We start from the raw sequence: 21600 nt of genomic DNA on the forward strand, positions 1-21600 counted from the left end.
GAGCTGCAGGCAGATGTGTACGTGTTTGAACAGCTGGGAAGGAGGGTTCTCTTTTAAAAAAGAAATCCTTGTGTGCAGTGTGTTCGTCTTTGTGGAAGGGCTGAGATGGATGCTGAAGTTCCCTCTGGTAACTCACCGGCTGTGTTTGCAGGGTTGCAGTGGAGGTGGTGACCACGATGACTTCAGCTGACGTGATGTGGCAGGATGGCACTGTGGAGACCAACATTCGTTCCAACGAGCTGATTCCAGTCCATCATCTGGACAACAATGAATTCTGCCCCGGGGATTTTGTGGTGGACAAAAGAGGTACCGAGTGTCACAGACATGCTCTCCTTGGGGAGTAAACACGCTTTTAATGGCAAATTGTTCTTCCTTCTGGATCCTCTAGTGTGTTCTGCAGCCCATCTTACAGTAGCTGTTAGAAATGGTCAGGTGAAGTTAACATAAGAGCCTTACCAGGGACAGGCAGTGATTCAGGTGACTTGACACGTGTCAGCACACAGCCATTGTTTAAATACCAAGGTTGAACTGTGACAGCCGAGCTGTGAAAGGAATAAATACTGAGGAACAAAGCCAGGATGCTCAGTGTTCTTTCAGAGTGCGAATGGCTCTGAGGTGTGTCCCAAAACCAGGGGAGGAATGAACAACTCATGCTGTGCTGCTTTCCTTGAAGGACCTCCTGTCGTGACCCTCAGATTCCAGAAAGGAGTCTGGATACCACTGTGCTGGATAAAAGGGCTCCCAATGTTCTCACGCTGTCCAGTGCACCATCATTTTGTTTCACCATCCATTCATACCCTATTAAAATGCAGCTCCTTAGCTGAGGACAGTTTTGACTGTTTAGGAAGAACTGTTTTTCCTAATGCCATTCACAGATGGAAGATTTCAGCTGAGAACTGGGGCGCTGACAGCCTCGGGTGTGCAGAATCTGTGCTCTTCCATTGAACTTGCCTACGTTTTTCTTTTTTCTCCTACTACTGTGACCAAAAGCTCAGAGCTCCCAGGACCCTGGTGTGTATGGAGTCGTGCAGTCTGGTGACCATATCGGCCGTACCTGTGTGGTAAAGTGGTTCAAGCTGAAATCCAGTGGAGATGATGTGGAGGTAAGTGCAAGAGCCACACAATAGTGAGATTCCTGTAGATAAACCTGGCAGTCAGATCTGCAGTGGAGCTGGTCCTTGGGGCTGGGAGCAGTCATGTACTTTTGGGCCTGGCAGTAACCACATACAGTTGATTTCACACGCAGTTGAGTTCAGTGTCAGAGTTTTTCCCCACCATGTCTTTACTAGTTGGTGGAAAGAGAGGATCCACAGCTTGTTATCCTGCTCTGTGGGGGTTTGTAAAACGCTGTATTTCACAGACTCTTGGTGGGCTAGGAACAAAACATCAGGCTTGTCTGGGGAAGTGTTCCACTTTACTGCTCGTTTCTCATTACTTGGGTGCTCCTAGCACTTCTCCAGTAAATAAAAGGAAAGACATTTTCCTTTGCTCATCAGTTGATGAGCTTTTTATCAAACACTTCCTGTTGCCTCAGATCTTTTCTAAAGTAAATGCTCTTCTTCGGGCCCCACTGAACTGCCTTGAGAAATCTAGATGTTCAGAAGGGAATGAAACAACCTTGTGTGTCTTGTGATTGCGGTGACGTGGACCTGAGGTAAAGGTGAGGGTGAGCAGGGAAGAGCAATGCTACCCATTTCCTTTCATTATAGTTCTTTGATTGATGTGCTGCGGGATGAGATGACAGAAGGGACGTGAGCAGTTCCTTCCTGCAGTCTGTTAAGGCAACAGAAAAGTGACAGGATGGAACGCAGAGTAGCTCAGGTGTCGGAGGTACGCTGGGAAGATGAACGCAGCATCCCAGGGCTGACATGTCTGCGTTCTGTCTCCAATGCAGCTGATTGGGGAGGAGGAGGATGTGAGTGTTTATGACATTGCTGACCACCCAGACTTTCGCTTCCGCACCACTGACATTGTGATTCGCATCGGCAATTCAGATGGAGCCACAGCTAATGAAGATGAGGTGGGTTCTCAGTGCAATTACACGACTGTGGTATCACCTGGAATTAGTCTTGGGGTGTGTGGGAGGAGTCGGTGGGAGGCCTGTGGTCTGGGGCCTTAGGCTCTGTGTGGGCATCCTTAAGTCTCTAGCTTGCTGGGTTTGTTTTATTGTATCCCCTGCTGTCGTGAGAAACATATCGGATCTGCGGGGCTGGTGGAAATTCTGTGCTGAAATGATTGGGCTGATGGAGACTGTAGCAGAACAAGAACAAAGTTGAGACAAGGCTTAAGGGTTGCTTAGGATTTGAGTAACCTCTAACGTGAGAATGCTCTGTGTGCAAGAGTGAAGGTGAGTTTGTTGTGTAACCAGTTTCATTCGACCACCTAAGAGTGGGATTCTTGTGGTAATCCAAAAACACATATGTTAATTTGGATCATCTGGGGAGAAAGGGAGAGCACTCAGTTTTGTAGAGAATGTGGAGTTTGCTGGGAAGCAGGTTTCCTTATTTTGCCTGGAAGCCCTCCAGCCATTGAGAAGCTGCCCTAAAAAGGGATAGCTGGTGTAGGATGGCTCTTGCTGCAGTTCTAGTTTCAGCAGCACGGAACACATCCACGCTTGCTGGGCTGACCCAGATAACCTCCTTCCAGTGCTGCTTAATGAGCAAGCTCTGGGCCAGCTGTAGCATGTCTGTATGTGTCTGTGCGCTCTGGAGAAGCTGCTGCCAGCCTTCCCGGGGGGGCCAAGTGCAGGGCCCGGCTCCTGGCACCCCACTAGATGGCATCCTGCTCCAGGGGACTGTCGTGTCCCCTTTCTGGCAGATACCCAATGGTGCTGCCCTCAAAAGGCCGCAGCCCCAGGACTGCTGTTACTTCTGCTCAGCTGGCTCTCCACCCAAGCTGCAAGCATTGCTTTGGGAAGGACCAGGCTCCCGGGTCACCAGCACGGGGGGAATCTGCACTGAAGTGCCTGGGAAAGAGATGAAACTGACAAGCTGCCCTTGTTTCCACAGCCTTCGGTCGGGCAGGTGGCTCGCGTGGATGTCAGCAGTAAAGTGGAGGTGGTGTGGGCTGATAACTCCAAGACTATCATCCTGCCTCAGGTGAGGTGCTGTTCCCAGCTTGTGGTAGCTCTGCAAGTTTTGGTGTCAGATGCAGGCTGCAAAGAAAGTCTTGTCTGTGAGGGAATCCTGCTCTATTTATTGTTACCTTCCCATGGCAGTGGGGCTTCCCACTTCTGGTAGCACAAAAAAATCCTCACTTTTTTTTTAGGATGACTGATCAGTTAATTAGCATGGCTTTTGAATATAGAGAATATTATGCTGCCAGGGAATTGCAAACAGACTTCTGGTCCTTTTACACACACTGCTGCCTGTTCATGTCTCTGACCACAGCCTACAGCACCTGCTGCTTTGCAGGGTGGGCTGCAGAGCTCAGCGATCATCAGCTTTAACTTGAGCCCAGATTCACAGTGTTGCACAACTAAAGCACAGCTGAAAAACTATTGCTGCTTCTGTCTGGCTTGTGAAACAGTGCTGTAGTGTTTTGTCTTAAGAAGCTCCCCCAGAAGCTGGATGAGAGCCACAAATTGTGACCTTACCTACATAAGGGTCAGACCCAAATGTCTTCCTGAGGCAGGGAGGGAGAGGAATTGAGTGCAGACTTTAAAAATATGGAGCCATATTGCCAATCCGTGTAACCCCATTCATTTGTCCTCTGCATTGTTCTATTTTAAGGCTTATATTGTATGGTCTTGTAATCGTGTTCACTATTCCACATAGTTTCATCCCATGTCTCTTCTCCTTGTTGCTTCAAGTTAACCCAGGCAGCCTGAAGAGGAGAGCAGATTTGCTTCTGTAGGGTCCCATCTCCTGCAGCACGACAGTGAACAACATTGCTTCTGCAAGGAGAAAGTACTTGATCAAGATTCCATTTTTAAACCAAGCATCTCTGCATTAATTACAGTAGAATAGTCAATGCCTGCACTATGGCAGTGGACTAGAGCGTTACAAAGCAGGCTGCTGTCTCCCTTCCCCCTGTTGTCACATGTGCTTGGATGCCAGGCACAATCAGAGGTCTGCTGTGTGCTCCACAAAGGGCTGCTCTCACACTGCAGAGCTGGGACTCCAGCAGCTCCTGCTGTGTCACATCAGTCCCTTCCATTCTGCTTGTCTGCGTAATTATGGGAGCTGGGGAAACGTCAGGAGTGAATTATCAGTTAGTAAAACTGTGATTTATCAATGCCTGCCCGCATGCCAGAGACGAGCTGTCTGGGTGCTTTTTCTCAGCTCTAAAAATAAAGGTGGCATAACTGGCTAACTTTCCATCTCAAATTTGGATTAGCTTTGAGGGCGGTGTGTTTTGATGGCTTTTCCTGCCTGCAGTCACTTGTGTTAAACCCAACCAACCCCCACTGGCTGCCTGTCTCTGGGTGGCACAGAACTGGCTGAGCAGGGCTGGTTCAGCTCGAGGCTTTGACAAGAGAGCTGAGCGTCCATGTGCTTCAGCCTCTGGAATCATGTCTTACGAGGTTGAGAGGACTCTTGGGCCATCATTCAAGCATCAGAAGCAAAGTTGTTCTCGGTCTTCTGCTTCTCTGATGACATTGAGTGCATCTCTGAGCCTCTGCAGAGAACCTCACGAGAGATGCAGTGTGTGCAAAAGCATGATTAGAGCAAATGAGGGTAGATGGAGCGTGGATGGGTTCTGCTTTCGGTACTGAAGGGGAAGAGAACATTTTATGTAAGAGCTTATTCAGCAGCTTGAGTTAGACTTTATTGTCCCAGCTGAATTTTAAGCAGTAGTCACATACAGCAGCTAAAGCAGCATAGCAGAGCTCTGACAGCAAGTAGTGTGTGCCACAGAAGAAGAAATCTGGTGTGTGAATTTTTTTGCTGGTTCCAGCATTGTCTGTGTGGAAGGACGGAGTGTGGAGGCAGCCAAAGCAGCATTCTGTGCCAGCACAGCTAGAAATACAAACTCCACTCATAATAGCCAGCACCTTCTGAGTTCGCTCTGTGTTCAGAGCCCCTGGGGCATTTGGGTAGCTGGTTGGCACTAACATGCACTTGTTGGTGGCTCCGTCCCAGCCATTGGGAAGGTTGCAGCCCACCTAGACCTGCCCTACTCTCCCCGCAGAGCCCTACTTTGACAGGTGGAGGATGGGGCTCTGCTGGTTCAGTCTGTGTGGGTCATCCATTAGGATGTTATTTGGATCATATCTCACCCACCCTGAGTAGATGGAAGGGGTTGGAACAGCCTCACAAACTCTAGCTGACAGCTCCCATTTCATGGGGAGAACCGACTTGCCTGCATTTAATAACAGTTAAAACTCTGCACTTCAGCCTTAAGTACTCTGTGCCTTTTCTAACTGCTCTCCTTTAGCACTTATACAACATTGAGTCGGAAATTGAGGAGTCGGACTATGATTCTGTTGATGGCAGCACCAGTGGGGCATCCTCTGAGTGGGAGGATGAGAGCGACAGCTGGGAGACAGACAATGGCCTCATGGAAGACGACCACCCAAGAATTGAGGAGTTAGAGCCCGAGGAGCCAGCAGCAGAGGAGGTAAAAAAAGTAGAGGAACAAGTCCAGGGAGCTGTGGCTATGGCAGTTGCAGATCTTGCTGCAGAGAAAGCTGGCAAGGATGGAGCCCCAAAGAGCTTCAGGGAACTAAAGGAAGCCATCAAGATCTTGGAAAGCCTGAAAAATATGACTGTGGAGCAGCTGCTGACTGGCTCTCCCACCTCCCCGACTGTGGAGCTGGAAAAACCCACTCGGGAGAAGAAATTCTTGGATGATATTAAAAAGCTGCAGGAAAATCTCAAGAAAACCTTGGATAACGTGGCTATTGCAGAGGAGGAAAAGATGGAAGCCATGGTGGAGACAGAGAAGAAAGAAGAAAAAGCAGAGGCACAGACACCAGTGAGGTCAGAGTGGCCCAGTGAGACACCAGTGCTGTGCCAGCAGAGTGGGGGCAAACCTGGAGTCACCTTCACCAGTGCCAAGGGAGAGGTGTTCTCTGTGCTGGAGTATGCTCCAGGTGAGTGCGCCAGGCCAGGCTGCTGGGAAGGCTCTGTGCTGCCATGTTTCTTTTGCTCCAAAATATTTGCATCTAAGGTTGGGTATCCTCCCTTATCTTTCTCATAGCTGATTAAGTGGGGAGGAGAAATTAAGACAACTTTGGTAGAGCAGTTCATCTGGGAGCTAAACTTGGCATCTCTAGGCACTGAACTACTTCTCAAGCCATAAAATAAACTTGCCTTTCTTCCACGTTGGAAATGAGCTTTGGAGGGCTGCGTAGATCAGACAGTTTAAAGCGATGGGGTTTGTTCAGGCTTTTTTTTCTGAGGGGCGGTGGAGATTGGTTGAGGAGCAGAACAGGAGCAGCTGGTGCTCTTGTGCTGGGTGTCCTTGGTTGGATGAGCGTCCTTGTTAACATTCATCTGCCAAAAATAAAGAAGGAGCATCTGGTTGTGTGGAACACAGGTGACAGCAGAGCCCGAGGTGCTCGGCAAGCCCACCAGCTAAGCCAGAGCTGGGGAGGAGAGGTGGCCAAGCTGTTCTGAACCTGCAGGTGCATGCAAATAAAAGCAAGGAGCTGCACTCAAATTTCTGCAGGCAGGAGGTCATCCCAGCAGTGTGACAGGGCCCTTTGCAAGACCAAGAGAACAGGAGTTACAGGTTGTGGCTGCTATACCATGTGGGAAAAAAGCAAATAATCTCTGGGCTGCCTCCTGGCTCAGCACCAAAGTAAGCTGAATTGCCCTGGGCTGATGTGTAAGCTGGGATATGTTGAAAAGCTCTAGGGCTTCCCGTCTCTACTGCAGGAGTTGGGGTTCTTCAGGAAGATTTTTGTGTAGTTCTTCCTGCTGATGTCCCCTCTCTCTTTTTGTCCAAATGATACATTTAATGCATGGGTGGATCTGCCTTTGTAAGGAGCTGGTGGCAGGCTTTAATTCTGCTTTCTCCCTTGGCTCACAGATAGTCATGCCTTCAAGAAAATGGAGTTCCAGCCCCCAGAAGCAAAGAAGTTCTTTAGCACTGTGAGGAAGGAGATGGCTCTGCTGGCCACCTCCCTGCCAGATGGCATCATGGTTAAAACCTTCGAGGATCGAATGGCAAGTGTTTGCTCTCCAATTTCTGTGTGTTAGAACTGGGCTCAAAGTCCAGCTGGCTTGGAACTCCCTGCTTAGCCTCAATCCCCTACATTAGAGCCACAGGAATGTGAGCAGCATGCGAAATTGTAATTACCATGAATGGTTGCTTTTGCATTCCCTTAGTGGGGGTGGCAAACACCACAGATTCTCATGGCAGGAAATCCATTTTGGGTTGTGTGTCCCACTGAGCGGGACAGGCAGGTGGGCAGGCAGTGGAGGATGTGTGAGCAGCGGGCACAGCAAGGCCATAGCAGAAGCACAGCTTCTAGGGAGAAGGTGCCCTGAAACGTGTGAACTGCAGGTCTGGAGCAAGGGCTGAAGTGGACAGAGGGATAAACCGGCTGCGATCACACAGCCGTGCCTGGCGGCTTATATCAGCTTTCTCCACAGGACCTCTTCTCAGCACTTATAAAAGGGCCCACACGCACGCCCTATGAAGATGGCCTCTTCCTCTTTGACATCCAGCTCCCCAACATCTACCCTGCTGTGCCACCTCTCTTTCGCTACCTCTCCCAGTGCAGCGGGAGACTGAATCCCAACCTGTACGACAATGGCAAAGTGTGTGTCAGCCTCCTGGGGACGTGGATAGGCAAGGTAATGCTTCCTTCTACCCATCCACAGGTCACAGTGGTTGTGCCAGGTCACTGCTGGAACCAGACGCTTCCATCCAGGCCAGGAGTCCTGGGTGAGGTCTGGTCTCTGGTGCTTGAACTTGGTGGTGGCTCAGGCTGTAGATGTCTGGAGGTGGATTGATGGGACTGGAACTGATGTGGTGTGTAGTTATACACCATTCCAGGCAGACGGCGTGGCCAGGCAGCGTGCTGGGCTGACAAAAAGTAAGGAAGATGACTTGGTGTTGCGGAGGCACTGGCGCATCACGTGCTTGTTGAGTCAGTCCCTTGTTCCTGCTGCAAGCCACAGGATCTTAGTGGTGGGGATGTAGAGAAACTGGGGTCTTGCTTCATCCAGTGGTTATCTCTGAGCGAACCAGTGGTGCTTCTGCCCTTTGATGCATTTGTTATGTGTATTTCAGGGGACAGAAAGATGGACCAGTAAATCCAGCCTCCTCCAAGTACTCATCTCCATCCAAGGTAAATGCTCCTGCAGAACCTGTGGGACAGGAAAAAGCAGGGGGGGAGTGCAAGCTTATGTCTGGCAGGGGGTTGATACGTGCTGTGCCAATTGGGCTGCTGCTGCCTTTTGCTCTCACCTCGCTGGACAAAGCAGTGTCCTTATCTCAGCAGTTCAGCATTCCGAGCAGGTACAAGCTTTTCTCATGCCTTGATTTTTTGGCTGCGTCCCAGGTCTCTGAGACAATGCTTTCCCTTCTTCCTGCAGCCACAGAGCTGTTCTGCTTGTTATTCCGAGCTGACAAAGGTGGACCATTTTTTTTCAGCCAGTTACCAAAGTTGCTGCTAAACTGGACTTAATTTGCAGGACTGTTTTTATCCCCGCTGAGTCATCTACTTGGGGCACATTTTTGCTCATGATGTTGGTGTTTACACTCCTAAAGCAGAATAATCAGGGGTGTGTCTAGACCGGCCCCAGGGCTTCCTGTTGCAGAGCTTTGCCCTATAATGTCCAGTTTGGAGGCAGACAGTCTAAATCAATTCTCCACCTTAAGGCCAACTTTCTATGCAGGGAGCCCAGGAATGTGACTTGAGAAATCTCTGACACAGAACAAAGGCTGCTGCCTGGAGTACACAGGGACTCTTGCTCCTCCACAGCCTCCCAGCCTGCCTGTGCCCTCCTGCTGGGGGGACAACGCCACAACAAAAGCCTTTTCTCATTTACGGAGCTGAGCGTCCAGATTTAGAAGCTGAACTACTGAATGTTTTACTGGAGTGGTGGATAGTGGAAAATCTCCCACCCTCCCTCCTGCTGCCTGGTCTTGGGGAGACTGGTGTTGTCACCTCCACCAGCTCTAATGCAGCTTGTGGCAGGCTGCCAGCAGCATGGCAATATCAGTGTCGTTTCTACCTACACAGAATTGCAATCTGGCAGAGGCAGGCAGAGAAAGCTCCGTGTGGGTGGCTTGTCACTTTGTTCCTTGTCTCTGTACTGCCCTGCTGGGACTATACTGGGTAGGATGGCCAGGTCAAAGTATGTCTTCCTTTCTTATTCAGAGGAGGAGGGAGGAAAAAATGTATTTAAGAACAATTTAAGAAAACGTATGGGCTACGTTTGCATTCTTTTTTTGCTAGGAATAGAGGGAAAGTTGTTGTGAAATGTTTTTCCTTCCACCCTTTTGACCTCCTGCTGCTGCGTGCCCTCTGCATCACACCACTGGAAGCCTCCTCTCAAATGCTGTTCTTGGTGCTGTCTGGGATCCTCAGTGTGTGAACAGAAGGCTGCAGAGCCGTTCACACAAAGATGAGCAGGGGGCTGCAGCACCTCTCCTACGAAGACAGGCTGAGGGAGCTGGGCTTGTTCAGACTGGAGAAGAGAAGGCTGCGGGGTGACCTCATTGCAGCCTTCAGTACCTAAAGGGAGCCTACAGACAGGAGGGGAATCAACTCTTTGGAAGAGTAGATAACAGCAGGACAAGGGGAAATGGTTTGAAGTTGAGGGAGGGAAGATTTAGGTTGGATGTCAGGGGGAAGTTCTTTACAGAGTGTGGTGAGGTGCTGGAACAGCTGCCCAGAGAGGCTGTGGATGCCCCATCCATCCCTGGAGGTGTTCAAGGCCAGGTTGGATGGGGCCCTGGGCAGCCTGGGCTGCTCTGAAATGTGGAGGTTGGTGGCCCTGCGTGTGGTGAGAGGTTGGAGCTTGGTGATCCTTGAGTTCCCTTCCAACCTGGGCCGTTCTGTGATTCCAGTGCATTTTGCAGAATCCTGTTTGTCCAGCCTGCCTTCAAAAGCAGGTAGCAGGAACCAAAGCACAGCTTCCCTCCTGTGTGTTCTCCTTCAGCCCTTCCAGCTGCCGGATTTGCCTCTCAGCGATGCGCTATGGGTGCCGATCAACAAAGGAGGTCCTCCTTTAACCCGCTGCCCTCGTTTCCTTTGCCAGGTCTCATCCTAGTGAACGAGCCCTATTACAACGAGGCGGGCTTCGACAGCGACCGGGGCCTTCAGGAGGGCTACGAGAACAGCCGCTGCTACAACGAGATGACTCTGATCCGGGTGGTGCAGTCCATGATGCAGCTGCTGCGCAGACCCGTGGAGGTTTTCGAGCACGAAATCCGCGAGCATTTCCGCTGCAACGGCTGGCGCCTGGTGTCCCGCATCGAGTCCTGGCTGGAGACCAACGAGCTGGTGGAAAAGAGCCACGAGCAGACCAACGGGGCGGATTCCGCCTCCCTCCTCTCTGCGGGCGGCGCCCTGGCCGAGAGTCCCGGAGACAACGGGGGGGAGTGCAGCGGTTCCGCCGAGCAGGGAGCGGCGGCCGAATTCTCCGACTCGGCGCTGGACGGGAAGGAGGAGCTGGACGAGGCAGAATTCCCGACCTCGACGCCCAGCGATGTCCACCAGTACTCAGACTCGGAGAGCGCGGGCCGAGCCAGGGGGGTGGACCTGGCCAGAGACCGAACGGACGAGGGGAAGGCTGCCCAGGACTCTGCCTCGCAGCCGAGCGTCAAACCAAAGAAAAGGAGAAAGAGCTACAGGAGTTTCCTTCCGGAGAAGAGCGGTTACCCCGATATTGGGTTCCCCCTCTTCCCTTTGTCCAAGGGGTTCATTAAAAGCATCCGTGGTGTCTTGCAGCAGTACCGGGCTGCCTTAGCAGGGGCCAATATCCCAGAGTGGACAGAGGAGAAATAAACCGTCGGGTTAGGGACAGGCAGGTGCAGAGGAGAAGGGAAAGCAGCAGAAAGGAAATTGGCAAATGCTGTTACCAGTAAACTGGCTTCTCCTTCCAGCTTTTCTTCCTCAGCTTGGTTTGTTCCAAAGAAGGTGGTAGGCCTGATTTGCTCCTCCGAGGAAAGGTTGTCTACGCATGAATTTGCCCTCAGCCCTCCTTCCTTCCCCCTGTCCCACATACGTGCTCCTCTTGCGAGTTTGACCCTGCAATGGTAAGATTGGAGACCCGCACAGAAGCGTCTTGCAGCCACGTTCCCTCTGCACTTTCATCTTGGGGCACCTTTCCACACAGACTTTTCCCACCCAGCGGTTTCTGCTGCTGGGGTTCGAGCCAGAAGCGATTGCTGTAGGATCTGGAAGCGAAGGGCGCTGCCCTCTTTCATTTTTCTCTGCATTACCACGGGTTTTCTGAAATCTACCCAAGCTGACGCGTACTCAGACGTTGGATTGTTTGCATTGAAGTTGTCTGCACCATACGGAGTTGCTCTAGTCGTAGTTGTTCACCGATAGCTATGAGGTTCTTCTGATCAGAACTGAACGGGCAGAACCAGAACTCTGTGCTGCCCTGGCAGTGCCGTGGGGTTTCCATCTGCTCCTGTGACTTCTGCTCTTTTCTTCTGGAATCAGCTCCACCATCCACAGTCTATTCTCCGAGTAAGGCGGACTTCCCTTTCCCCACCATGCATGCCTGTCCTCTAGAAATACACGAGATGCGGGGCTCTGCCTCTTTACTTGCTCAGCTGTCTGAATCTTCCCTTCAGTCCTCCCTGGCAGCACTGGGTGTAACTCAGCTCTCAGCCTTGCCTGGTTGGGGGGAGCACGGCACACCTGCTGCCTCTCCATCACCTGCAGGGTCTGGGGGCTGTCTGAGCCAGGGCCACCCATAGGACAGGATCTCAGGCAGCGTGGCCAACTCCTGTGGGAGCAGCAGTTTGTGGCGGTTCCTCAACCAGTAACTGGAGCACATCCGACACCGGCACGGGCTGCTGCTATTTCCTCCCCTGGCCAGCTGCTTCCTGCGAGTGCCTGAACCTGCTGTGGCTGGTAGAGCTGTGGGCACAGCACATCCTATCTGTGTGCTGCTGCGGTGCTGCTGGGCCTCCGGGAAACAGCTGGCAGGGCAGCACGGCACTGATGGAGCCGGTGACCTTCAGCACTTTGCAGCAGCGACCTGCAGGAGCAGCAGCCTCCTGGCTGGGTGCCTTGCTGGAGCCTTTGTGTGCACGCACTTACGTTCACTTCTGGAGCTGGGGAGGTCACATCAGCACTGCTGCATCCACAGGAGCAGTCAGGCTGTCCTTCCAGCTGACAGCAGGGAGAGCTGGGAGCGGTCGGCAGTAAGGATGGAGGCAGATCCATTCTGTCAGCGTGGCTGTGATCCCTCCACCCCAGCCAGGATGTGGCCTTTCTTCTGACACCCAGCACAGCGGGCTGCTCTCAGTATCTCCCTGCTGTGCTTCTGACCTGCACTGTGGCTGTCCTTCACCCCCTCCATATGGCTGGGAAGGAGCCAGCACCGAGTGCTCTTGGTTGGAGGGAGAAAACCCTCAATGGCCACAACTTGACTGCTGGCAGAGCTCTGTGTGTCCCTTTGCTCCCCAAAGCTCTCACCCTCCAGAACACGCAACGCTGCCGTGGGGACAGCGTGAGCTGCTCAGAGAGGTCTGTCCCAGGTTTTCCCCATCGTTTTCTTTTCCACTGATCATAAGCAAAGAGCGTTGGCCCAGGGCCCCCCCAGGAGTGGGCGCTGCCCTGCAGGGGGGCTCAGCCCCCACCACAGCACGGAGGTTTACAGATTTTCTAAGCTTTTGATAATGTGAAGCTCCCTGGTGACCAGGTTGGTGGTGAGCACACTGCAGCTATGTAATTTTTTTTCGTGTATGTATGTAATATTTAAGGGTAACAAAAGTTAAAAAGGCTTAAAACCTTAAAAAATAATAATAATAATGATGATAATAATTAAAAAGACACAAAAAAAAGAAAAAAAAAAAAGCCAAAGCATGATGCATATTGTTAGCCTTAAAACTGGCTACACGACTGTGTGATGTACAAATCTGAGCAGCCTGTAACTGTTTTAAGTGCTGGGGTTGGGGGAGAAGCATTACGAAATCAGTTTGTAGCCTTTGAATTCTGTACAGTATTTAAATGAAGAAAACAAAACCAAACCAGACCCGACCATTGAGGCCATGCTTAGAGGTGTGTCGTTCACGTGCAGATGTGGATGCTTGGTTGCTTAACGATATATGTATAAAGTGCTGTGTGACCATTAAAACTTTTTTTACCTGCAGAATTATTTTTTTGTTGGTGGTGGTTTGGCTAACCAAGGTGTAATAAAGGAGGGAAGATGACTTGCCATTAAATTCCGCCTCTGTGAGTAGTTTGGGCTGTCGGTCTCTTTTCTTTTCCCCCATACAGCCCCTGGCTGCAGGCTGTGCTGGGACCCCCGGCTCTCTGGGGAGAACAGTCGTGCTCTTCTCTCCATTCCCACCATCCTAATTGCATACTTTGTAGATGAATAAATGTGTGGTTTGCCCTCCTTTGTGCTGAGAGCAGCGAATGAGCTGTAATTACTGCAAGAAGGCTGTGATCCGCCCCAGCCCAGCTCCTGGGAAGGGCCCCTCGCTGGGCTGTGGGGGGAGATGTGGGCTCCCCATGGCTGCATTCAGCCTCCCCTCCTCCCCTGCAGGCCCCGAACGCCCAGGCTGCGTCCTTGGGTTGGGTTTGGGGGTGTTTTTGTTGTTTTTTTTTTTTTTTTTTTTTTTGCAAACGCTAAATATTTATTGCATTTCTCACAAGAATAAACTTTGCTTCTACAGGAAGCTTTGGGTAGAAACACTCTTTAAAAAAAACAAAACAAAAACAACAAACAAACAAATTATTGATGTCTCCCGGTAGATAATTGGTCCTGGCTCAGCCCGGCGGGGCCACGAGCGGTGCCACCACACCTGGGTCGCGGCTGTGCCGGCGCAGCCGCCCAGGACCGGGACGTCGTACCGATGGCACCGGGACGGAGCTGGCACTGAAGTACCCGCTGCGGCTCGCGGCTCGTTTCTGGGACGGCGGCGTCCCCAGGAGGGTAAAGCTAAGCAAAAGGCCGAGCGCCGCGGGCACGGAGAGCTATTGCTGGAAGAGGAGGTTCCTGAGTGGGAGGAGGGCTGCGCGCCCGCTGCCGGCCCTAGGAGCCGGTGACCACGCGGCACATGCGGCCGTGGATCTGCCCCTGCACGGGCTCGCACGCCAACGCCTCCCCGTCCACCGTCATGACGCCGGCGCTGCCCCGCGGCTCCAGGCGGAAGGCGCGCACCGGGACGCAGTGCAGGTGGGGGCAGTTCAGCTCCAGATGCGTGCCTCTGCCCATGGCCAGGAAGATTTTCAGCAGCGCCACGCGGCTGATGCCCGCCCTCACGTAGAAGAGGTGGATGCAGCCGTCGTGCAGCCGCGCCGCCGGAGCCATCAGCAGGTTGGTGCCCAGGTGGGACTGGTAGATGGCGTAGACGCAGACGAATTCCTCCTCGGGCACCACGACCCAATGCGGCGGCACCGGCTGCCCCAGCGGCACCAGCAGCGTGTCAGCGGGCGGCTCCCCGTCCCCAGTCAGTGCCTTCGTCCCCGCTGTTGGTGCGGCCCGGCGGGTCTTGGGGTCCCTGGGGCTGCCCGGCTCGGCGGCTGCAGGCAGGTAGGAGAGGCGGCCCTGGTAGATGCGCAGGCGTACCAAGCACTGCAGCGTGCCCAGCGTGAAGCGTGCGTTGCCCAGCCGCCGGTACTTCTCACTGTCAATGTCCACGTCGGCGATGAAACCCCATCCGAAGCCCAGGAAGGAGAAGAAGCGTTTGCCCGAGGCCGTGCTCAATGAGACCAGGTCCATCGGAGCGTGCAGCCCCTTGCACAGGATGAAGGTGCAGTTGGTCAGCAGTTTCTTCTTGGCCACGTGGTCGTTGCTGCGGGGGACAGAGAAGAGTGAGCGTGGGCTGTGACCCCCCCCCCCCTAGGGACACTGCCTTTGTGCCATGGCTGGGACACATCCCAGCTGGTGATGGTGTCTGCTGGGGACAGCTTCTAGGAGAAGCATAAATCAGCTCCTAGAAGGGAACCGATGCACCAAAGTTGATGGTTGGGTATGGTTCCCACTGAGGTCTTTTCCAACCTGGAGGATGTTATGGGACCCCAGTCCCATCCCTGGGGTATCAACTGTACTGTGGGTCAGCCACAGCGTTCATTTGAGTGAAAATGTGGCACATCCAAGGCCTGGAGAGGAGAAAGTTCCAGCTCCCCCTGTGCTGTACGGGGATGAACCACGCTGGGCTGGTGTCCCCATCCCACAGCCACCCCACTCACCCTGCATAGTAGTTGATGGAGGCAGCCAAGGCGTTCCCAGAGCCCCCAGGCAGGATGCACAGCGGTGTCTGCAGGGCCTGCTCCCAGTCCGGCCGCTCCATCAGCCCATTCAGCACCTGCAGGAGGAAGGAGGGGGTGCTGGTGGTACGTGGGGCTGCACAAAGACCCCAGTGACCCCACAGTGCCCCCAGCAGAGGTTGTGGCCGCCCCTCTGGCTTCCAGCAGGGTTTTGTCCCCGCACCTCCCCCCATTTTGCCCCCAGCTCTGGCCATGGAGTGACAGCAGGTGCTTACCTCGTGGAGCAGACCATCCCCAGACATCACCACCAGCACATCCCACTGCGACAGGTCTTCATCCTGCACCTTCTCCTGGGCGTGGTGGGGTCTCTCTGCAGTGCAAGTGAGAACACTGAGTCATCCACCCTGCCCGCTGCCACCCTGGAATGGTGACCACAGCCCCATAGTAGCCCATCCCAGGTGGGTGCTGGGCAGGAGGAGGGTCCTCGGGGACTCACCAGTGACAAAGACGGTGGGTGTGATGTCAGCATCAGCCAGCATGGGCTGCACCACTGCCTGGAAATCCTCAAGCGCGCGGCCAGCTCCGCTCTGCGGGTTCAGCAGCACCAGAGCTCTGCAGGGCCGGGGCAGCACCCCATAGCTGGCACCTGGGGGGGAGCAAGGGGTCAGCACGGCGGGGCCGGTGGGCTTAGTGAGCAGTCTGCTATGGTCCTAAGGGACACGGAGCGCTGAGTAGGGGCTAGAGGGGGTCTGCGCTGAGGGATCTGGGGGTCTCCTGCGCAGTGAGCCGAGGAGAAGGGTTGAGGGCTTTGGGGAGGGGTCAAGCTATTGATTCCCCACATCCAGCCCTGCTGGAGCAGGGCCAGCACGGACACCTGTGCTGGCAGATGGATGCTTTGCTCCTTTGCTCGGGTTTCGCACACACAGGCCCCATCCGGGCTGTAATTACAGGGCTGGTGAAGGCTGTCATTGCTCCATTCCCTGCTGTCCCCACGTCCCCAGCAGCGGTCACTCCGTGCCCTCCCTGAGCACTGCTGTGACCCAATGGCACCCGGCAGCCCCTGCGGGCTCCGTGCGAGGACCAGAGGGATGCGATGTGGGCACAGCACCGTGATGCTGTGGATCCTGCCCTGCCGTTGTGCCACAGCTCCTTGGAGCCCAACGGCCCAGACAACAAACACAGGTTCTGGGGGGGCTCTGCGGGGCTGAGGTTTTGCAAACTGACGGCACGCGGCCGCGCTCTGTCAGCAGCTGTGAGTCACGAATGCTGACAGCGTTTCCCAGCACAGCACAGCCCGGGAAGCCCCTTGCTCCACTCGCCCGGAGCCGTGAGTGCAGAAACACGCGATTAACGCAGGGCAAAGGCCACCAGGGCTGCACACAACCTGAGAGCGCAGCACGGTGTCCTGCAGGCTGGGTCCGGCGCTGGCCCCGAGGCTGGCCCCGATGTCCCCTGCCCTGCACAGCTCCTTATCAGCCGGCAGCAGACGGGACGGGACGGGACGGGACGGGACCGGCCGCCCTCGGGGCGCTGCCCGCAGCGATGACCGCAGCTCAGCACTGCGCCGCTCCGTCCCCATTAGAGACACCGAATCCCCTACGGGTGAATGCAGCCCCATAGCCGGCTGATGGGGGTTTTCTCCCCTCTCCCCGCAGCAGACGGGGTGGATCTCAGCATTATCCCTTTCCCTTCCACGGCACCGCCACTTTGTGGGCTATGGGGGGGTGGATGCAGCGTCAGCAAGAGGAAGGGGCACCGCTCTGCCCACACCCCACGTGCCCCACACACGACACGCGAATTGCCACATCGTCCCACAAACCAGGAGCCGACGTGCCGGGACCAGCCTGGCCGGCTGCGGGTGACCCCATCAGACCCCACCGACCCCATAGGGCAGAACGGTGCCGGCACCCCCCCGCAGTCATCGCCGGGGGATCTTTCATCCCTGGGGGCCATCAGGAGGAGAAATTGGCTCCGTCCCCAAGGATGACGCTGCGGTGCGGTGCAGTAGGGCAGGGCGGCTGCCCCCGCCGCAGGCACGGGGTGCCCCGATCGCCCCGCACTCCGGCGGCCTTATCTGCCCCGCACACAGCACGGCGAGCGCGGGGCGTGGCGAGAGGCATCCGTAGAGCAGTTCCGAACCGGGGGAGGAGGTTCGTAAATCCCCGGCGAGCGGAGAGCTGCAAATCTCGCACCGCTGCGTCCCCCGGCAGCGCTCCGCACCGCCCCGCCTCGCCGCAGCCCCACAGCGCAGCAGCGCCGGAGCCCGGCGGCCGTCCGCTCCCACATCGGGCCTCGGCTTTTTGCTTGTTCTTATTTACAAAGAGCGGCAGCAAGCTGTTTTCTAGCTGCGGCTCACGCGAAAAGGCTGCATTTTAGAATGCGGGCAGGAGAGCGATGTGACAGCATCCCTCCCACCCACCGGAGCGGTGGCTCCGCTGAGCAAAGCGGAGCGGCCGCGGTAACGCTGCGGTGCAGAGGATTTCAATCTCTGCTCCAACGCGGCCGGAGGACACAGGGGGACGTCCTGCATCCTCTGCCCCTTCGCGGGGTTCGGGTTGGGGGGACGACGACGGAGCTCTATGCCTCCCCCGGCGCTGCGCTCCGTGTGTCAGCAGCGGACTTTTCCCCCCACGGACGCCGCTTTTGTTAAAGCTTTGCTACTCATTAAACCGCTGGAAGGAGGCGGCGAGGACAGCGCAAAAGGCCCCGCGGTGCGCGCTGCCCTTTTGCTTTAAGGGGAAAAGCGGGGACGGATGGAGGGACCCCACGGTGTGGTGCGCAGCGTCCCCGTCCCATAGGGCCGGCGCAGAGGGGGGGACACGCGGATTCCGTCCCCCAACCCCTCTCCCCATCCCGACACCTCAGGGCTGCGCTCCCCCTCCCCAAATCCCCGCACACCCCGACACGGGAGGGCTCCGACCCCCACCCCCCCGCGGTCCGTGGGGGCACAAGGCGGTACGGCGGGGCCGCGCCGACCGGGAAACTTTTTCTCCCCGCAGTGCCCCCCCCGAACTCCCGGTCCCCACCCCGACCCACGCGCGGAGCATCGCCGCGTCTCACCGTCCCGCGTGGGCGCTGCGGGCAGCGAGAGCTCTCGGATGCGTTGGCTCCAGGCCTGGGCGATGCGGAGATTCTCTTCGGCGTCGGGGTGTTGGGAAACGCGGAAAGTCCTCTGCAGGCGCTGCCGGGCGGGGGAACCCCATCGGGCCTTACGGAACGGGTAACCCACGAGGGAGAAGCAGGCGGCGCCGGGGCCGGACGGGAACGCGGCGCTACCCACGCAATCGGCCAAACGGAGAGCCGCGTCGGGACCGCCGGGACGCAGCACCTGCAGCTCCCGTTCGGTCAGAGCGACGGAACACGAAACCAAACCGGGAGACGGTCCCGGGGAGAAGCGGCCCCGCAACAGCACCGCACCGCCGTCGTCTTGCGGGGGAACCCGGCGGCCGGCGGCCATCGGAGCGCGGAGCGGGGCCGGCACGCACCGGGAGCGCCGCCCGCCGCTGCTCGCTGCTGACACCCGGCGCGCTGCTCGGCAATGGCAGGAGGCGGCCCCATTTAACACAACACCCCCACCCCCAACGCGCACAGCCCGGCTTCGGCTTCCCCGAGGGCTGCCCTACGAGGGCCGGGGGAGGGGGAAGAGGGCGGCTCCCAGGGATCCCGGCCGGGATGAGGGTGCGGGATGTGCCGGCACGGCCCCCGCCGTCCTGTGCCTGCAGGTGCCCTCTGCCCCGCGGGTGCCCTCCGCCCAGGGCTGCTGTGCTGGCAGTCACAGACCGATAACCACAAGCACGGATGCCACAACCCAGCCCAGATCTCACGACCCCAAGCACAAACCCCCGTGACCCAGTGTAGAGCCATAACCCTAAGCACAAACCCCATAACCCAGCCCTGACCCACAACCCCGTGCCCGCACACCATAACCCTAAGCACAGACTCCCATAATCCTGAGCACAGACCCCACAACCCAGCCCTGACCCCATAACCCTGAGCACAAACCCCATAACCCAGCACAGACCCACAACCCCATGCCCAGACCCCATAACCCTGAGCACAAACTCCCATAACCCTGAGCACAGACCCCATACCCCAGCCCAGACCCCATAACCCAGCCCAGACCCCATAACCCTGAGCACAGACCCCATAACCCAGCACAGACCCCACAACCCTGAGCCCAGACCCTATAATCCAACCCAGACCCGATAACCCTGAACAAAGAGCCAAACCCAGCGCAGATCCCATAACTCCCAGCACCAGCGCACAATACTCTTCTCACTTCTAGCAGCCTTCTCACTCCAGTGCCCACTGAAACCCACCCTATAGATTCAGGGAGGATGGGGGACGAACACCCAGACGGGCACACGGCAGAGTTGAATGGCTTTTGCTTTATCGAGATACCTAAAAACAGAGAAGCCCCACAGCGGGCGCTGATGCTCAGCACTTTCCAAGGAGATTCCTGCTTAAAGGCAGAGCGGGGCGGAACGCCCTTTGGTTGGGGGGTGTGCGGATCCCGAGAGCCGTGCAGTGCTGGGGGAAGGGTGGGCTGTGCCGTGGGTCAGAGCTCACACCCCGCACGGTGCCGGTGCAGGAAGCAGCCGCACGCTGCCAGCCTTCCTGGTGACTAACAAACGTTGTATTTCCGCTCAGCACGGGACGCGGAGGGAGGAAATGAGAACGGCTGCTGGCAGGTGGGAGTGTCTGGTGCTTCGGTGGGAGTCAGCTCTCTGCTGTGCTGTGGGGTGGGGGAACGGGGTTCCGTGTGCCGGCCCCTGTCCTGCCCACCTGCCGTGGGGAAGCAGCACATCTTCCCCCGTGGCCGATTCCACACCATCCTGCACAGACACCACGTGTCTGCCCCCAGACACAGGGCTCGGTACAGAAATGGGATTGCTTCCATCGCAGCTCAGTGCTGATTGGGGTCATCTTAATGACAGGAACCTCAACGCGCTCCCTCGCACGGGAGGATCTCAGTGTTTGGGAATTTGTGGGCACTGGGTTCATCCCGACCCACCTGAGGTGGCCCCGCAGGGGTTGGTCCCCGTCACCGCACACTTCTCACAGTGTATCTCCCCGCCGTGCAGACATCAGCTCAGGCACCCCCTGCTCCCTGCCGGAGGGCTGTGGGATGTTCTGCTTGGGGAAACTGAGGCAGGAGAAGCAGACAAGATTTGCCCAGGTCTGTGCAAGAATCTGAGGATTATACACAGCAATTAAACCCATCTCTGCTCTGTGCTGTCCCCGGTCTCTTCCTGCTCCCTTGCGGCGAGTGAGATGGCTTTCCTTGGGGAAAGAATGGAAAGCAGAGCCAGATCCCCACTGCCCCCACCACTGCTCCCCCCTCTGGTGCAAGGCATGATGTGGAGCTCTGCCTGCCTGCACAGAGCCTGTGGGAGCTGTGTGCAGTGGGAGCTGTGTGCAATGGGAGCTGCAGCCATTTGTGTCCCAGATGCTCCTGGTGCCTGCTCAGCCCGCATTGGTTTCTTTCAGCACGGCACGAGTCTCAAGGTGGAGCCAGAAATAGCAGTGATGTGCTGCACTGGGGCTGGCCAGGCTGCAGGTCTTGGCAGGGGGACAGGTGCTGGTGCTGCAATGGGAAGCTTCCAGCAGGGGATGAACCAGGCTGGGGACACCAGGAGCAGGCCTAGAGCAGGAGGGGATGGAATCACACGAGGTTTGGGGCTGCAGGATCCGGGCTTGGGGCTACCAGCTTTGCTGCAGGACACCGGGAAATTCTTGAGACTTTGTAGGGACAGCACCTGGGTTGAAAAGCTGTACTGGAGACCAGAGCTTGGCCCAGGAGGGCTCTCAGCCTTTGGAACCTGGGCAGCTCCTCAATCCCAGCAGGAATCCCTGTGCAGCCCAGGAGCACGGTGCTCACACATCGCCCTGGTGAGGCTGCAAGCTGAGCTCATTCCCCCAGCTGATGACTTACACAGAAATATTTCTGAGGTCACCTCCCTGTGCTCCCACACACCCCACCAAGCACAGCCCAGTACCGGAGCACTGGAATCCAAGTGTGGCCGCTCCATCTCCCCGCTCTCCCCCAGATGCAGGGCTGTGGCAGCACTTCCACCACTTCCCAGCAGCGGTTTCCTGCAGTGGGATGAGCAAAGGCATATTTGGGAGCTGACTCAGAGGCTGCAATGGGAACCACCTGGGGGACAGCAGGGCAGGCTGCTCCCACGGTAAGCACTGCGTGGCTCTCAGGACCCCCCAGAATTGGCCATTCCCCCCCCAGCTCTTCTCAGGACCCCTCCAGCCCCACTCAGGGCCACCCAGCATTGCTCAGAACA

General features: G+C 56.1%; 2 protein-coding genes across 2 annotated transcripts in view; one reads left to right on the plus strand and one right to left on the minus strand.

Moving 5' to 3' along the window:
* The window catches only part of UBE2O (ubiquitin conjugating enzyme E2 O), a 49234-nt gene extending 35906 nt beyond the window's left edge, over nt 1–13328 (plus strand). Inside the window, exons 10-18 of the mRNA XM_085240298.1 lie at nt 152–306; nt 991–1103; nt 1895–2020; nt 3009–3098; nt 5380–6037; nt 6979–7115; nt 7545–7748; nt 8188–8245; nt 10164–13328. Coding sequence (XP_085096424.1) covers nt 152–306; nt 991–1103; nt 1895–2020; nt 3009–3098; nt 5380–6037; nt 6979–7115; nt 7545–7748; nt 8188–8245; nt 10164–10912 — 2290 coding nt within the window. The 3' untranslated portion in view covers nt 10913–13328. The remainder of the gene's footprint in view (nt 1–151; nt 307–990; nt 1104–1894; nt 2021–3008; nt 3099–5379; nt 6038–6978; nt 7116–7544; nt 7749–8187; nt 8246–10163) is intronic.
* Nucleotides 13329–13772: 444 nt separating this feature from the next.
* On the minus strand, nt 13773–18860 carry SPHK1 (sphingosine kinase 1). The gene is made up of 5 exons (XM_010721419.4): nt 18365–18860; nt 15801–15950; nt 15580–15674; nt 15287–15402; nt 13773–14889 (listed from the first exon to the last, which is right to left on the minus strand). The coding sequence occupies exons 1-5, from the start codon at nt 18759–18761 to the stop codon at nt 14127–14129; spliced, it is 1521 nt and encodes a 506-aa protein (XP_010719721.1). The 5' UTR covers nt 18762–18860; the 3' UTR covers nt 13773–14126.
* Between the last annotated feature and the right edge of the window lie 2740 nt (nt 18861–21600).

Source organism: Meleagris gallopavo, chromosome 20, assembly GCF_905368555.1.
Source record: "Meleagris gallopavo chromosome 20, MGAL_WU_HG_1.1, whole genome shotgun sequence".
Taxonomy (NCBI): domain Eukaryota; kingdom Metazoa; phylum Chordata; class Aves; order Galliformes; family Phasianidae; genus Meleagris; species Meleagris gallopavo.

What these genes read in the sequence shown, in the direction of transcription:
- SPHK1 (XM_010721419.4), bottom strand. Translation starts at nt 18,761, where the DNA reads ATGGCCGCCGGCCGCCGGGTTCCCCCGCAAGACGACGGCGGTGCGGTG. An exon ending in ACCCACCGTCTTTGTCACTG is followed by an intron (nt 15,675 to 15,800) that starts GTGAGTCCCCGA and finishes CTTGCACTGCAG; the next exon opens with AGAGACCCCACCACGCCCAG. An exon ending in TCCATCAACTACTATGCAGG is followed by an intron (nt 14,890 to 15,286) that starts GTGAGTGGGGTG and finishes TGTCCCCCGCAG; the next exon opens with CAACGACCACGTGGCCAAGA.